General features: G+C 47.0%; 1 protein-coding gene across 3 annotated transcripts in view; it reads left to right on the top strand.

The window, feature by feature from the left end:
- Positions 1-17,748, top strand: part of WWC1 (WW and C2 domain containing 1) — a 156,690-nt gene that overhangs the window by 52,955 nt on the left and 85,987 nt on the right. Inside the window, exon 1 of one of the 3 annotated variants that reach the window (XM_070232927.1) lies at positions 14,609-15,011. The exons of the other annotated variants lie outside the window; for them this stretch is intronic. Within the exon in view, the coding sequence (XP_070089028.1) occupies positions 14,932-15,011 (80 nt within the window). The 5' untranslated portion in view covers positions 14,609-14,931. Of the gene's footprint in view, positions 1-14,608; positions 15,012-17,748 lie in introns of those variants that run through there. 3 annotated transcript variants of the gene reach the window in all.

Below are 17,748 nucleotides of genomic sequence, written 5' to 3'. Positions count from 1 at the left end.
CGAACCCAGCCCTGTGTGCTCCAAAGCCCACATTCCTTCCACACCGCTAGCGTCCTTGCTCCACTTGGAAACCCTTTTGTGTGTTTTGGGCCCTTCTAGGGGGCCTGGGACAGCCCCTCCTCTGCTGCCTGTCATCCCTGGGCCTCCCCAGACTCCCCTCAGCTGGTGTACTCACCTTCCTTTCCTGCCTTCTCTAAGAAGAGGCCACCACCAACCTTCCTCCTTCCTCCTCATGCTTCCCTAGAGCTGCCCTATGACCAACCTGGCTCTTCCTTCCTGAACTTTCTTCCAGTCCCCAAGGCAGTCCTTGCCCTTTGCATGTGAAGTTCTTAAGTAAAGAGACAAGATGCTACTAATGTGCAAACGTGCAGCAGCCCTGCTCCTGGCCTCAGCCTGCTCTGACCTCCCTGAGCCTTCTCTCCTGCCCTGAAGAGTTAGGGTTGCTGCCCTCCCCCTGCCTAAGCTGCCAGGGCACTTGACCTCCTTTGCCCCTGGACCGTGGTCTTGAGGGCTCTTCCTCCATAGCTGTGTGCCCTGGGGCCAATCCCAGCCCTTCGAAGCCTTAGTTTCCTCTGCCCCACAGTGCACGTTTGTGAAGGTTGAAGACATACAATGCTGTTTACTTGGTTGATCGATCAGCGCCCTTCAGGACCCAGGCTACTCGCTGCTTCCTCTCAGGAGCCTCCTGGAGCAGACCAACCTGCGGGGATCTCGCCTGCCTTTGAATCCCGTGGACCCTTCATGAACGTTTCGTTTAGAACAATGTCTTCATTGTTTTCATTCCTCCATGTATATTATCATGTGTGGACGAACATGTTTGTGTTTATTTCCAGCTGGTTTTAAGCTCATTTATAACATTTGGTGCTGGGCATATAGAGGCTATGTGAAAGACATTTGTTAATTAGCTTAGGCTCATTAATGAATGAATGTTGTTTCATCTTTTGTTTTTCAATATTCATGCACTTGAGCAGACATAAGTCAGGAGTTCACTGTTGAATGCTTTCTCATGGGTTTGCATTTTCTCTAAAGAAAAGCAAAATTTAAACTATTTGGATAAATTTTTAAAATATATTTTAGCTTACTTTGAGAAAACTCATTCTTTCTTTCCTTCCGTTCTACACTTTCCAGGACCCTGGGGTGTGCCTAGCACTAGCACCTTCCTTAATACAATGATTATTCAATAATAATTCAAAATATTCAAAAATAAATCAATAGTTATTCCTCAAATGTACAGACCCGCGGGTGTTCACCACGGACCCAGTTCCAGGCTCTGACTTTGCTGGGCTGCAGAGAGAGGTTTCTGGAGGCTCATGTGGTCCACTCCATGGGCGAGTTTCTCCTTCGTGGACCTGTTTTTGGTTCCATCAGTTCAAAGTCTTCCCAAGGACGGTTCTCAGGGCCTGTTCTTTGCTAGTTTCCCGTTGGCTGTGGGGTGTGTGGAAGGCATTGAGGTTCAAGGGTGAACAATTCCACAGACTGTAGCAGGCCCTGGGTGGGGCTGAGTGCTTCGTGCCCCTAGAACTCTGTAGGAGTCTGGTGCTGGCTTTCTAAGTTTGCCGCAGGAGGGAGGGAAAAGACAATAAAACTCAAAACCTTCCTCCTTGGAGAGGAAGGGACAGTCACAAGTCCTCTGTTTCACTCAGCAGATACTAGGAAGAATCAACTAATTCTGTGCCAGGCCCTGTGTCCATCATAGTAGCCCGTGCGTAGGCAGGCTAGCTCCATTTGAGTGGGAAAGACAGCCAGTCAACATGTCAACAAACAAATACAGTGAAAGAGCAATAGGAGGGCCCACTTAGACAGGGCTGCCTGGGAAGAGCTCTTAGAGGTGGCATTGCAGCCAAGAGCTGACGGACAGAAGGAAACAGCCATGCAAAATGTGGATGGGACAGGTAGCAGCGTCCTGGGCAGAAGGAACTGCATGAACAAGGGCTGTGAGATGGGAATGAGGTTGTTGAGTTCTAAGAACTGAAGAAAATAAGGCTGGCGAGGTAGGCAAGGGGCTGGTTCATGGAGGCCTGTAGAGGCCACAGCAAGGAGTTTGATTTCATTCTGGTTTTGGTGGCAAGACTTTGAAGGGGTTGAAGCAAGAGAGTGATCAGATTAGATTTATTTGGGATGTTTTATGGAAGGGTGGTGAGCAGGAAGGAGGGGGTAGAAGAATAGAGAAAGCCAACAGCTGGAGAAGGGAGGAGAGAGGCCTGCAAAGTGGGGGGAGAGAGATGCAGGCAGGGAGGGAGGGGCTGAGAGAGAGCGAGGTGTCAATGATTCCCTTGGGGACCGTGATGAGAACAAATGGGAGAGATCTAGGGACTTTTGGAAGGGCCAGGCCACAAGGATCAGTTTCTCCATCCATGTAGGGGATGCAGAATGAGCCAGAAGGGAAGAATCCCGGTTCTTCAGCTGGTGCTAGACCCAAATATGTTATTTTCCACCATGAAAGCTTGCCACACGATTTCTACTGATTAGACTTGTTAAGTAGCTGAAGAGCACATTTATTGGAAGGCTTCTTTCTGGAGAGAAAGTAGAAGGAACCAAAGGAACTCATACTTCTTGAGCCCTGTTCTGTGCCAGGGAGCGTGCTGCATGAGGCCTGCAGAGGTGAGGAGTCTGGCGTAAGCTCTCGCACCTGGGAACCCAAGACTCTGTAGTCCCAAAGCCCTTGACCACTCTCCTGACCTAGGTAGGTCTCTGGGCAACTGTGTGTTGATATCTGTAGAAGAGAAGCCGAAGTACATGTACATCACTGTCAGGCCAGGGCCCTCTAAGTCAGCTGGGCTTGGAGAGGTTCCAGTCCACACCCTGCTCCTATCTGGAGAATCATATGTGGTGATGGAGTCAGCAGTGGCTCCCTAGTAACTGAAACCGATAGACAATCCATCCACAAGGATCCTTCCCGCCTCCTGTGTCACCCCCCCTCCCCCAGGATTTTTGAGCAGAGCTATCCAAGGGCTGCAGAATGCATCTACTGGGGAGACTTTTGCTTCTGCATGATAATGATTATACTAATGAGAATGAAACAGGAGTAGCAGACAGAGGCTCCGGCAGCTGCCTAGTGGGATACCCGCTCCCAGGGGAAGGAGAATTGGCTGTTGCCACTCTTCTTCAGTTCCCAGCCGGGAATGAGAGAGGAGGCCCATTGAGACAGTTCATGGTGGAGGGGACCATGCAATGGGCCAGGGCTCTGGTGGCCCGTGTCCAATCCTGGCACAAACCAGGGAACTGGAAGCCCTGTCAGTTTAGAAAAGTTTCTGAGTGTTGGTTTGCTCATCTGTAAAATGGGAGAATAATAATGATGGTAATGATGCTGCTGTCATGGTTATTTGAGAATCAGATAAGATCAACCATGACAAAGTACTTTGAGGACCCCAAAGAATTTCTTCAATCACAAATTTCTCTTTGTTAGGACAAGCAAACCTTGCAAGGTAGAGGGCCTAGCCATGAACCCTGCTGGGAATTCCAGCGAAATATTTCTTCCTTCATTAATTTTTTTGCGAGTTCATTTGTTCATTCAATAAACATTAACTTGGTGCCCACTCATATAAGATGCACAGGTTACAGTGATAATAAGATACTACTGCTCAGGTCCTCATGAAACGCATGGAGGTCATAGACGTGTAAGCAATAGTACAAGTACATATGTTATAAAGAAATAGCTCTCCAGCCCCTGCCTCAGATCAACAGATGCCCAGGGAAAGGTGTTCTGGCAGAAGGAACAGCAAGGGCAAGGGCGTGGAGTGTGTGCAATAATGTGGAGTATGCACTGAGCAGTCTTGGAGCCGTGTCCTTACTGGGAGCAGCAGGAAGCTGCCATTTTTCCATGGGCAGAAAGGTTTAGGGGGCCGGTGAGGGTTGTTTTAACAGCTCCTGCTGCCCACTGTTCTAACTATGGTCTTACGACAGTTTGTGTTGTGACAGGCTGGTCTGATCTCTCTGTTTGACACACAGAATATTCCAAGCTGTTCTCTATTTATTACCTCCTCCAGTGAAACCTAATTGCTTGTAGTTTTGGGTGATTGGTAATGGTTTGGTTTTTTTCGTATGTTAAACATACCCAGATGCCTGCGGGGAGAGTATCTAGAAATAATTGTCAAGACTCTTCAGGGCCTTTCACGTCAGTCCCCAGACAACCTCTGAGGATGGTCTCCTCTGGGGTCTGCGGGCTTTGGGAGGAGCGCCAGGAGGGCTGACTCTGTTCCTGTCCTGGCAGTTGGACCAGGGCCGTGCTGGGGACCCTCCTGCCCTCCGCTCTGCTTCATGGCCCCACTTCTAAGCAGGGCGCATGTGCCTACTGTTTCTGCTTATTTTCTTTCTATATTTAATACATTTCTATACTTTGAATTTTTCTATAAGAAGAAAATTAGGGTTCATTTTAGAATGACTTTTTTGTGAAGGGGTAGTAAGAGGTTCTGGATAAAAGACCAAAGTTGGGTAGAAAGATCATCTTGGTATTTTTAGTTTTTTTGTCTTATTTCTGATTGTAAAAGCAGCAAAAACAAACAAACAAGAAAAATCTGAACCTTATCCCCACCACTGAAAGGCAAACGTTGTTACCATTTTAGTGTTTTTCCTTAGTCATTTTCCCTTTTTCTTGCAGACGGGTAAGATTATGCCACATGCACAGTTTTGTGCCTTGCTTTTTTATTTCTTTTTAAATTTTGTAATGTAAGCATTCTCCCTTCGGTGGTTCAAAACGCTTCATGAGCGTACATTTCAAACAGTTCCATCAAATGGTTATAACCATAGTTTACCAACTGTTCATTCCCTACAGATATGGAGGCTGTGTGCATTTTTTTTCCTATGATAAATAATGCTGCACTGAACATGTTTGTGTATAAATCTTTCCACCTGGGTAAATTGAGTACAGCAGCAGCGAGTCAATGATGCATTTGTCTTCAAGACAAGTTGTTGAAGATCTTGAGGCCTCTTCTCTTTTAGGAACCCAGTGCTTCTCTGACTTTTGTTCTGTCCATCAGCTGTGGCTCCTGCTCCTGGGTTGGGCTCCAAGAGTGAGCGTCTCCTTCCATTTATCTAATATATGATTCTTTATCTTCTTGACTTCCACAGCCAGCCATCTCCTCCCCACAGCCTCACCCACAGTGTTTGTAATAAACATTCCTAATATCCAGTATGTAGCTGGGGGCAAAAATAGCCCCCTGATTTTCCCTTCTTCTCAGCCTTCATAGTTTGAAACTACAGGGCATAGTTCCAAATTTCAGGGTATTTAAAAAATTCCCTCTTCTAGTCACCCAATTGCGTAGAGTTGGCTATCTTCATTCACTTTCTAAGTAGTAAAGACCTGAATTCAAATCCTCAGTCTACTTCTTAACAACCGAGCCACCTTGGGAAACTTAATCTCTCTCTCTCTAAGGCTCCATTTACTCGTTTGTACCATGGGATTGTAATGGGAACCACTTACCTGGCTTGCTGTGAGAATTTAATGACATGTAATATATGTAAAGTACCGAGCATGTGTTAATATTATTGCTCTTTAAGGTTTTGACACTGAGTCCTTACAGAAGAGCATGCAAGTCAACTCTGGGATGCTAGATTTTCATAACAAAACGGCAGCATGGCATGCCAGACTTGGAAAAGTTGGTTGAGATGGAGTCTATCCCCCTTGTTTCATCGTTGGGGAAACTGAGGCTCACAGAGGGGAAGGGACTTGATCAAGGATGCCTGGATGGATGTAAGAGGATATCACAGCACTGCTCCTGTAGTCAGGCAGTGAGCAGGGCTGATGGCTTCAGAGTCCAAATGAAGCCTTTCCGCCAAGCCTGCTAGGCACGTCCTTTGATGTCCAGACCTTGGCAGGCACAGTGTGGGGTTCGGCTGATGCTCCAGATCCCACCCTTTGCCTACTTAGCCCCCAAATCAGTCCCAGAGCAGCAAGGAAGCTTGCGGAATATTAGAAACACTGTATATTTCCTCTCTTGCACTGTGCAGGTGATCTCTTGTGACCTCTCTGTCTCTCTCTGTCTCACACACACACACCCCCTCTTGGGTCAATTGGAAATTCATACATTCTCCCCTGGCACTGGAGCTGAAAGTGTCTGCCAACCTATGGGTTTCTTTTCTGTGTGGCTTACCATCTGGAGTGGCCACCTGGCCTCCTTGTCGGGGGGGTGGGGTATATGTGTTTGTGTGTGTGTTCGCGCGTGTGCGCTCGGGCACCCGTGTCCCAGGGCCAGGGTATTGTGTCCCCTCTCTGTGCTTGAATGGCTGAATGAACAAGACCAAGAGAACAGAGGCACAGAGGACAATGCCCAGAAGTCATCCTGGCAGTATGAATGAATAATTCATATTGTATCTGCTTTTTTCCAAGGCTTCCCAAAATAGCTGTTTTAATTGCTTATTTGTTTCGCTGCTGACTTTAATTCAGCTGCCTTTAGCTCAGAGCAGTCTGGTCTTGTTGACTTGCAGGTAGGGCTTTCCTTCAGGGAACAACAGTCTACTTAATTTTCTCCTTTAAAAAGAAATGATGGGAGGAAAATAAACCCTTAAAGAAAGTTGTACTTCTCAGAGGTGAAGACCATTTTCTTTTCAACTCCTGTGCAGAGCTCCTTTGTAATCGGTTACTGTAGGCCTCTGTAGTCGTGGAGAATAAAGAAATAGCAGCTAGATGGACAAACAAGGTGAGTTTCTAGGGTAGATCACTTTGCCCCCCATGATGCAGTCAGCGAACACTTGGGCATCTGCAGCGTTTCAGATCCTCAGACACGGCCAGGCCATGATGACTTGTGCTTTACTAGGCATGCCGGCTATAGCATCTAGCAAAGGTATCAGGAAAGCGCTACCTGCCTGGGGGTGACCTAGGGGACAGCCCCACCCCTGCTGTCTGTAGAGTGGTGGGATGGCCAGTGTCCTGTCCCCCCAGGGCTCTGGCAGGGCTCCTCTACTGTGGAATGCATGGCTCAGCTTAGAATGGGCTTCTTCCAGTGGTCCCAGAGAAAGGACTATAGCTTGCAGGGCCTGGGCAGATAGAAGCCACGTGGGTTATGGTGTGAGATGACAGGTGTCAGTCTGAAGACGCAAAGGGCACCCAGAAGACCCTTCATGGTTGCAGAGATGAAATGCAGAGATGCAATGGGTTTTGTGGTCTAGTCCTGCACCTGCAGAACCAGGGCTCCTGTAGAGCTGATGGGCCTGGTGCGGTCAACTGCCCCCCAACCCTGCTTGGCCTTCTGTCTGCAGATGGATACAAAGGGAAGAGAGCCAGTTTAATGTGGGAGGAAAGAAAATGATGTTCCCTGAGGACTTACTACAGGCGGTGCAGCAGAGTGGTTGAGTTCCTGGATCAGGTCCAAATGCTGGCTCTGTGCTCACTGGCTGTGTGACCTCAGGCACCACATTGTGTGGGACAGGAGGTCAGCAAACACTAGTGGAAGGGCTGATAACAACTGCCTGAAGGACTGTGCTTAGGGGGAGGTTGGGTGGCCGTGACTGGGCCTACAGAGTGGACGGGAGGCAGGAAGCTTTGATGGAGAAGATGAAAGAGAGGGATTTCTTGAACACAACATCGAGTACCATTTTTTAAAGACCCTGCAGTTAATGAGATAGGGGGTGGTATACACCATTGGGCCCTAAATGTGGTGCTGGGACCAGCAGCATGGGCATCACCTGGGAGCTTGGTGCAAATTCTCAGTCGGCCCAGAGTCAGAAACTTACTGAGTCAGAAACTTTGGGGATGGGCCTCAGCCATCTCTGGGTTAACAAGCCTTCCAGGGGATTCTGATGCAGCTCAGGGTTGAGAACTACTGCTATATACAAGAAGGAGTTGTCTGGAGGGGTGTTCAGGGGACCTGGGCCAGGGAACTGGGGGATGTCAGGAAACCTGGGTGTCCAGGAGGATCCACTCCTCTGTGGCCATGTGACCTTGGACAAGTCCTTAGGACACAGTCTTGAAAACTCTGTACTGAAAGGTCTCCTAGCCATCACTGTGTCATCGTCTTATGGGGGGAATGGGGAAGCAGTGGCCCAGGGTGGGGAAGGGCCTTGGCCGCAGCCACTCAGTGGCAGAGCTGAGAACTGAAGTCAGTTGGATTTGCCTCTGACCAGCTGAGGGTCCTTGGACATATCAGCTTACCTCTCTATGCCTCAGTTTTCACATCTTAAAATGGAGCTAGTAGTAGTACTTAGATTATTTTAGATAAGTTAATATCATGTAGCATTGAATATGGGCTTTCCTTTATTTTTTTTCCTTATAACTATATTGAGCAATTATTGAAGCGTACTAAACTGTACGTATTTAAAGAGTGCAATTTGATGAGTTTTGACATACTTGCATACATCCATGAACCCATCTTTGTAGTCAATATCACCCCAAAACTTTCTTTATGCCCTTTTATAACCCCTCGCTGCCTTTACCCCTGTCCTCAGGCAACAGCTGATCTGCTTTCTGTCCCTATAGGTTAGTTTGTATTATATTTCTAGAATTTTATGTAAATAGAATCATACAATGTAGTCTCTTTTTTCCTTGGCTTCTTTACCCAGTATAATGTTTCTGAGATTCATCAGTGTTGTTTCATGTGTTAATAGTTTGTTCCTTTCTATTGCTGAGTAGTATTCCGTTGTATGGTGGTACTACATTTGTCTATCCATTCAACTATTAATAGACATTTGGGTTGTTTCCAGCTTTAGGTTATTTCAAGTCAACATAACATTCATTTTAAGAAGCACCATTATTTTATGTGCCACTAAGAAAGGAAGAATGCTACCAATTAAATTATGACCCAACATGTTCAAATTAATTAGAGTGTTTATTGCATACTCATTGGAATAAGTCTTTCAAAGTGAGTGTTTTTTTAAACTCACATAGCACTTTTATACATACAAAAAAACCCCCAAAGAAATACATAAACAAAATAAAGCTCTAGTGTTCCTAAAATATCTTCCCATTTCGAATCCAGTTCTTTGAAGTCACCTTTTAACTCAGCATTATTGGTGTCTGTGCTTGTAATACTGCCCTTGGTGCCCTCGGGAGTGTTGGTGATGCAGCCTTGTTGTAAGGACCCACAGGGGAACTCAAAGGCTTTGGCGCTGGGCTCTGAAGCCAGTGTGGCAATTATGAAGAGTTAGCCTGCTTTGCACTCCTGCTTTGGGAATGTTGCTAAACGTGTCTGTTCATTGCCTCCTCCACCCTTCCTTACAACCATTAGGTTCCTCGGGGTTAAAAGTGCTCCTCTGTTGTCTCTGGGATTTTATCCCAAGCCCATGACACCTTTGATGCCTCTGCACACACAGGCAGTGACAGCTCCATCAGGACCGTAGCCTGGCTGACAGTGTTGTAAGATGTCAGCAGTGGTAACACACATCCTAGTTTTATAGATGTTAAAATGTGTTAAACAATGTGCCGCTTAGAATGTTGAAATAGAGTCTGTGTTAGGGACCCTGAATAGTGCCTGGTACTTTGTAAACATTCGATGAAATTTAGCTTTTATTATTATTATTACTCTTTCTATTAAGCATCAGTTTCCTTGTTGGTTAAATGAGAGTGGTAGAACCTGCCTCATAGAAATGTTGTGAAGATAAAGCAGATGATTTTATAGAGAACACATCGTCCAGTGCCCAATACTTAATTGGCCTTTAGTGAAAGATGTTTTAATTATATATAGTTTGATTGCAACCTCACAATGCCCTTCATCTTTGGGACAGGCAGGCCAGATATTAGACTTGTGAAGGCTAACTGTGCAAAAGGCACCTTAGAGATGTTATATTCCAGTTCCCCCATTTTACAGATGGGAAGCCCAGAGAGGGTAGGTGCCTTGCCCCCAAGGGCATGGTTAATCCAGTGGGTGCATCAGGATTCAAATGCAGATCTCATCACTCCCCTTCCAGTGTTATATCTAAACCACGCTGTCATGGAAGGGACCCTAGGTCAGGCAGGATCCCAGAGAAGCCTTCACAGCCAATTCCATTTCTAGAAGGACCAGCTCCTCATGCTGCATGGTTTGGGGTAAGGGTCAGAGCTCAAGGAACAGAGAAATGGCCAAATTTCAGGAAAGGGTGGGCTGTAACCTCTGCTCTTAGGGCTGAGGAAGCTCCTAGAAAGCACCTGGGAAGACCCCTTGGAAACCCAGCTCATGGGAACAGAAGGAGTAAAACTGGGGGTTGAGTGCCCTCAGGGTCCTGAATACCGAAAAAAGGAACTCTGCGTGCCTGCCCAACTTTACATGCCAAGTGCTGAGTCATTCCCATGTACTAATTCATTCAATCTCTGCAAGACCCTGCAAGGCAGATTTTCTTGATTGCTTTATACTTATGGGTAAACTGAGGCTTAGAGCTGGGGAAGGAATGGGCTAAGATTACACAGCTCAGAAAGAAAGATGGAACTGGGAGTCCTGTTTGGTTCTGTTGGCCCTTTCTGTTGGGCACAGGACTTCTGTAGCCTAACTCCCAATTTGGGAATGAGAATGAAGGAGGGATGGAGCTGGGTGAGGGGCAGACATGTATACCAGGTGCTCTGTCTTACTGAGGTATTGGACTTTCAGGAAACTACCCTCCAGTGAGGAAATGAGCAAAAGGAAGAGCACATCTCTCAGCCTTGTCTCTCCATGAATGGGAGCTTCATGGGTTCTTGCACAGTGATACTCCTTCCTGTATAATAGAGTTAGTTAGCCCAGAAAAAATACTATCAACAACTATTTCTTGAAGGCTGCTCAGACACTTGCTGCATTTCAAATGGAGCCAAACTCAGTACAAGGCTGACTTGATCTCTTAGTGTCATGAGTGTGTGGCAGGCTGGTGTTGGTCCCTAGATTTAGCCTCAGTCCTGTCGCTGGGTCCTTGGGTGGCTCTGGGCAAGTCTTTTCTCTCTCTGCCTCAGTCTTCTCACCAATAATACAAGGGGTTGATCTGTCAGACTCCAGATATCCCGTTCAGTTTTAACATTCTTTAATACCCCTGCATTAGAGGCCTCATTTGGACAGCAATCAAAATAAAAATGAGTTGCTCACATTTATTGAACACACACTGTGTACCAAAGTGTTGTTTCATGCATTATCTCCTTTAATCTTCAAAGAATACTGTGAGGTAGGTCTGAATGGTACCTACTTGAAAGGGTTGTTACGAGGGCCAGGTAAGTTAATGTATGTAAAGTGCTTGGAACAGTTCCTGGCACGTAGTGAGTGCTCAGTAAGTATTATTTTTCCTGTTTCGTAGATGTGAAAACTGAGCTGCAGAAAGTTTAAGTATCTAGCCCAACGTCACATAGCTAGAAAATGGCAGAGCCTGGATTCAAACACAGGGAGTCTGGCTACAGAGCCCTGTGCTCTTAACTGCTGCTCTCTGCTGCCTCTTGATAAGATAAGAGGTAGGAGTAACACATTAGAGAGCGGTGGGGACTGTGTGCATCTAGAGAGTGCCTGCCCCCAAAAGGCATGAAATTCCATTTTTAAAACATAGCGCTGTAGTAGACGGACACACGTATCCATAGGCTGAATGTGACCCTCTGGTAGTTGGTTGGCCATGCCTGCTCTAATGCATGATTTGGTTCTCAGAGCCATAATCTTAAATCCCAGCATGTGAACACAGGGAAGAATAGCAGCACAGATTCACCACTGTGTTGTGAGCTGGCGGGAATTGGGGAGTGAAACAGGCACAGACACGTGGGGATGGAGGCAGAGGAAGGGGACAGGCCCAGGCTCAGGTGTGTGATCCCAATAACTTAGCGGGGCAGAGTGAAGGCAAAATTGGGTGGGGAAGTAGAGTGGTTTATGGGGACCTAGTTTGAAGATGAGATGGGGATAGGGGAGCAGTCGAGAATCTTCCCTCTAGCTCTCCCTGCTCATCTTTTCTCCATAAAAGAATTCCAGGAGTGGGAGTGACTAGGCCAAGAAAGCTTCTGGATAAACCAGCCCAACCACGTAAGGAATCAAGGAGGTCTGGGGGTCAAAAAGCCAGAATGTTGAGACAGGTGTTTTGAGAGTGGAGGGAGGAAAGAAAGAGGGGGGAGTGTTGAAGAGAAAGGGAGCTTGGAAAGTCCTGGTGTAAATGCCTCCTTCAGAGAGCAAAGTTTGAGAGCCAAAGCCAACCCAGCTGCCATCTCTTAACTTCTCTGGTTTAATTTCCAAAAGGAGGGAGCTTAAGCAGTCCCAGCTCCTCCAGGAAAGGAGGCTGTGGAGTACAGCGCAAGGCTTATTGGCGGTTAGCCTGGACAGTTCTTTTGCCTCAGTTTCTCCATCATGAAAATAGGGATATAAAACTTAACTGATAACAGCGAATATTGGTTGAGCCTGTGCGTCATGTGCTCAGCACAGCTCATTTTAACCAGGTAGTCACTCTGAGCAACCCCACCTTACAGATGAAGAAGCAGATTCAGACAGGTCAGGGCTCATGCCCAAGGGAAGAGAGTGAGTAAGTGACAGCGCCTGCATTGGAACCCAGATGGCTGACTCTAGAACCTGTGAGTTTGAACCACCACTGGGTCTCTCTTGAGATGAAGAATGATGACGGTGATGATAATGATATGGTGATAGCTAACATACCAACCACTTAAGGTAAAAGGTGACACGATTCTCACAGTGCACGGAGGACAGAAGTCTCTCATCTGATTATGTTACCAACCCGTATTTACTGAGTTCTTCTTACATGCCAGCCCCTGTGCTAAGCACTTTCTATGGGTTATCTCGTTTAATCCCCACAACACCCTGTGAGACAGGCACCTCTCCTAAGTTTCACAGAGAAGGAAACTCCTCCTAACAGGGTTACATAACAGCCCACGGTTGTGGAAGAGGCGGAGCATGGGTTTCAGCCCAGTTTCATCGATTCCTCAGCCCTTGTGGGTAGCATCTATCCTGTCTCCCCACTAACCGTGAAGCTGGCCACCACCCTCTTCCTTGCCTCTCCAGCCTCCCCTGACTACACCCTGTTGCTTCAGTCTCTCCCTTCTCCCGACTCCTTGATCTTTCATGTCTATACAGCTGACCTAGCACCTTACTAACTATCCCTGCATCCTCTAATTGCCTGCAGATCCCAGTCTCATGTAGCATAACCGCCACATATACCATCATCGAATGTCATGGGGCTTGGTCACTGCCTGCTTTAAGTGTAAGCCTTGGCTTCCTGTCTCTCAAAGGCAGAAACAAGGCTTATTGAAATTGAACCCTCGTCATGTCTGGCACGGGACTGGGCTCTTGTTTCCATGCAGTAAATGCTTCTCGCTTGGGGGATTGACTGAAATGAGGGAGAAAGGAGGAGAGCGGAGAGTAATAGAGCAGGGAACCTCTTCACAGCTTGGCACAGAGGTGGCACTCAAAGTCCTCACCAGGGACCCCAGAGCCCCAAAAGCCCAGCTCTGCCCCTCTCTGCCTCCGCCCCATCACTCATACAGATGTGTCACGGGCCTTCTTTTCTGTTCCTCAAACTCACCAACATCGTCCTGCCCCAAAGCCTTTGCACTGGCTGTTCCCGTTGCTTCCAACCCTCTGGTCTCCCCTCACAGGTCACCTTCTCAGGGAGGCTTCCCTTGACCACCCACCTCCATCACACTTGATCCCACTGCCCTGTTGTATTTTTCTGATTAGCATGAGTCTCTGAAATGATCACCTCGATTTGCTTCCTGCTTGGGATGTCTCCCCGTCTAGAATGTAAGGGCAGGGCCCTGTCTGTCTCACTCACTTCTGCATCTGGTGTTTATTAATAAGAGTCATCTGTATGCCATGTGCTCAGCCCTCCTAACCAACTTGTGAGATGGTTATTTTTATCATCCCTGCCTCTTTTAAACGAATGAATGAAGGTATCTTTGAACCGAACTGAATTAAAGAAAGGAGAACTTCAAATATTGCGCTTTCTTCCTGCCCACCCTGGCCTTCAAGGTGTGAAAGGTGAAGGGCCTTCTTAGAAATGGTGCTCTGCAGGAGCTGGGAGGTGAGCAGAGTAATAGGAAGTTGTGCAACCTAAGCTATGGGAACTATCCGTGTGAAACACCCCGGGGCGGGAAGAACCGGCCTGTCCGTTGTGCCAGGGCTGGGAGGAGAGGTTCGGCTGAAAGTTTGGACAGTTCTTGGCTTGGAGTCTGGAGAGCCCTTTAGAAAGTGATCCCGCCCAGCTGGCCCACGGAGAGAACCCAGTCGGGGCCAGCATCCTGCTGGACGGCAATAAAGAGGTTACTGTGGGAAGTGTTCGGATTGCTTGGGAGGCACTAGGAACATGAAAGATATGTTACGCGTTCTCCAGTCCCCAGAGAATCACCACCCAGTGTTAGACTTGGCAAAAGGCTTTCCGCTCCTTCTCTGAGCTGCCTGCTTAGAAAAGATGTGCTGTCTGAATACGCAATGCCGGCCGTGGCCCTGTGCTCCCCGAGCCTCTCCCGTAGCCCATAGGAAAGCAGTATGGAGCTGGGGGGAGGGCGAGGGCCTGCATTCCCGGACAGGTGTGCCTGAGTGCCCAGTGGAGGGGCATCCCGGCAGAACCTACCTGTCTCCAAGGTGACACATCCGGGCCGTTTTTCCAGGAGGGCCTGTTGTGAAACATTCAGGAATGTTTGTCTTCCTTCAGAGACTTGTAATTAAGAAGAGACAGAACTAGTTCTTGCTTGGCGCCCTTCCCTTCCTCCCTTCCTCTTGCCCCTCTGGCATTTGGGTCATTTGGTTGGGGTTTTCAGCAGCCCAGAACGCGGAGGCTGGAGGCAGGGACTGGACTGGGCTGGGTTGGGGTGATTGGTTTCATCGGAGGGTGGGGGCTGGGAGTTCCAGGCAGGCCCCGCAGTCCTGGCCTCATCTGAAAGCAGACATCTCTTCCCAGCTCACATTCTTGGCGCTTGCCCAAGGGGAAACATTGCAGGCCAGAGAAGCACCCACAGTTTCCCAGGGGGGACTGGTTTAAATGGACAGTTCCTCTCTCTAGCAGGAAGAGTGTGTGCACGTGTGCATACGTGTGTGTGTTTAAATACAAGCGCAGCTAAAAAAGCATCTCTTCATCCTGATTCTCTGAATGACACGTCTCTACACACTGAATAATTCATCTCCCTCTTGGCATCTGTTCCAGAGAGAATCATGCTGTCCAGATTTCTTGTAAGTTGCATAGTCTTCCAATAGAAGCTTTTCTCTTTCCCATGGAAGAGCTCTGGGAGTCAGGCTGTCAGCCCTCTGGTTTTTCCATGATCGCATTGAAGGGAATGCTGAATATCAAACCCAAAGCCTTCCTTCCTCTTCTTGCTTCTCCTTCTAACTTTAACTCACTCTTCTTTATCCCTGCTGGGTACGGCGTCTGCGTTTGCTACACGTGCGTGGGAATCAGCATCTTGGCCCTGGTAGGGTATCCTCACGTCGGTCACATTACTGATGCTTGTCTCCAACATTTATTTCAGTTCTGACTTCTCAATGTCTAAGGCTGGAAATATCAGTGGAGTTAATGGTTTTCTGGAAAAGTGATGCGTTTTTGGTGTTTCAATCCTGCCACTCCCTCCAGTTCCCATCCTCACATACAGCTTAGTAAATCACTTGTATTGATGACTTCAGTGAAGCATTTAATTGTCCTTTCTTTAAGTAGCCATGAATTCTCCAACTATATTGAATATCTTTGCACCAAGACATAAATAAATTGAAGGTGCAAATATGCTAAAGCTCCAGTGCCTTCTGTCTGTTTCCGATTTCCCCCTGGTTCAGCGTCATCATCTGTATCTCTGGCAATCTGTTCCAGGTTGTTCTGAGACTCACTTGGTCTTGTTAACTTTTATTAGCAAAGCTCGGATTTTGGAGTCAGGCAGTGGGGCCTGCAGGTTATACCTCTGGTGTTCACTTACTACGAGATGCTGAGCACGTTTTCCCATTTGTAAGATGGAGTGAGAGTGCCTTTTCTCCAGAGAGGGAACATGGTAGATACAATTGCTTTCCAGGCCTAGATTTAGCCATTATTAAATATTTTAATTACAATTGATATATGAACGTTACGGAGAAATTAGGGAAAAAGATGAAAAAGAAAAAAAATGTTAAATTACATTAAAATTCCTGTACCAAGATAACATTTTAATGTATATCTTTCCAGTTTCTCTTCTACACGCACAAACACATTTTGGGCAAAAAAATCATGCTATCAACAGTATTCTGTTGCTTCTCTCTTTCAACAATGTTGTTTTTCTCATGGTGTATTGAGAGCATCCTTCCATGTTAGCAAAATACAGAACACTGCATCATTATTTTTTGTTCCTACATGTTCATTATTGTATTCATATGTTCCACAAATATTTATTGAGCACCAATATTGGGGGGGCGTAGAATTTTGTTGCTTAGATGCACCATTGATGAAAATCATTTAATTAATCCCCAGAGAGGAATTTTGCAAGGTGATGATCCATACACGGATCCAGGGGAGCTGTCGAGAGGGGACGTAGCTTCTTGGTTTTCTGGGTTGTAAACTGTAAATAACAAGATTCTTGTCTCCGCATCCAGACTGGCAGGCGGGGCTTCTCGGGGCAGAGCGCAGAGAGAGGAATGGGCCAGAAAGAGGCCCGACGGTGGTTGTTCCCCCACAGTTATCTGTCATCAGTAACAGAGTAACTCGCCGTGGAGGGGTATGCTGTGTGTGGAGCTTTCCTTCAGGAACCCTTTCACAGGTTGTTAGATAAAATAATGTTGGCTAAGATCTCGCTCTTGGTCACAGGTCTTCATTCTCCATAACAAAGAGGGAAAAACCATTTAGAGAGGTTTGAGGGGGTAGTCATGGTGGGACGTGCCCTTCGTCTCTGAAGTTTGGGCAGGACGTGGGGTGGGCTGAAGACATCTTTACAGAAACTTCATCCAGATTGGCACAGATGCTCCTGGGTGAAGAGCATTCTGGGCTGAAGCGATCACCCGTGTCTTCTCTACTTTTTTCCTTTTACTCTGAAGTGGTGGCTTTGATTTTCCATGGGGTTCAGGAGATGCATTGAAGATATCAGCTTTCAGGAGAAGCTTTTAGCTTACGGCAGGAGCTCTGAAGACACATCACCTTGGTTGAAATCTCAACTTTATCATCGATATTGATGTTGACACTGAGGATGTTATTTAGTCTTTCTTAACCTCAGTTTCCCCTTCTGGAAAATGGAGAGAATAATAACTAATGTTTTTTTTTTTTTTTTTTAAAGATTTTATTTTTTCCTTTTTCTCCCCAAAGCTCCCCGGTACATAGTTGTGTATTCTTCGTTGTGGGTTCCTCTAGTTGTGGCATGTGGGACGCTGCCTCAGCGTGGTCTGACAAGCAGTGCCATGTCCGCGCCCAGGATTCGAACCGATGAAACACTGGGCCACCTGCAGCGGAGCGCGCGAACTTAACCACTCGGCCACAGGGCCAGCCCCTAACTAATGTTTTTTGAGGACTGTTCGCACCAGATCTCTGCTAAATGTTCTTACAAAATGTCACCTTATTTAACCTAACCAACAACCTGGAGAGTTGTTATTATCCCCACTTTACAGGTAAAAATGCCGAGGCTCAGAGAGGTTAAGTAACTTGCCAAACTCGCGTAGCTAATAAGTGACACTTATTGAATCCTTATTTGATAGTGCTTAGTCCATTGCCTATCACGTATACTTCTGGCCTCGTCCTCATTGTCTCCCACTATACAGCAGTAAATTAATGACTCATGGAAGCTTTTGGTATCCATTCATTCAATCAGTGGATGTTTTTTACAACCTACCAGACCCTGGATATACAGTGGTACGTGAACACATCGGGTCTTATCTGCCAGGGCCTCTCTCAGTGTCTCTTTTTTCCCCGTGTCTTTTTCCTTTAAGTTTGTTTTGGAGTGGATTTAAGAGGGAAGGAGACTGCACA

The sequence above is a fragment of the Equus caballus genome, chromosome 14 (assembly GCF_041296265.1).
Source record: "Equus caballus isolate H_3958 breed thoroughbred chromosome 14, TB-T2T, whole genome shotgun sequence".
Taxonomy (NCBI): Eukaryota; Metazoa; Chordata; class Mammalia; order Perissodactyla; family Equidae; genus Equus; species Equus caballus.
Note: the sequence above shows the minus strand (reverse complement) of the source record. Positions and strands in the feature narration are given on the sequence as shown.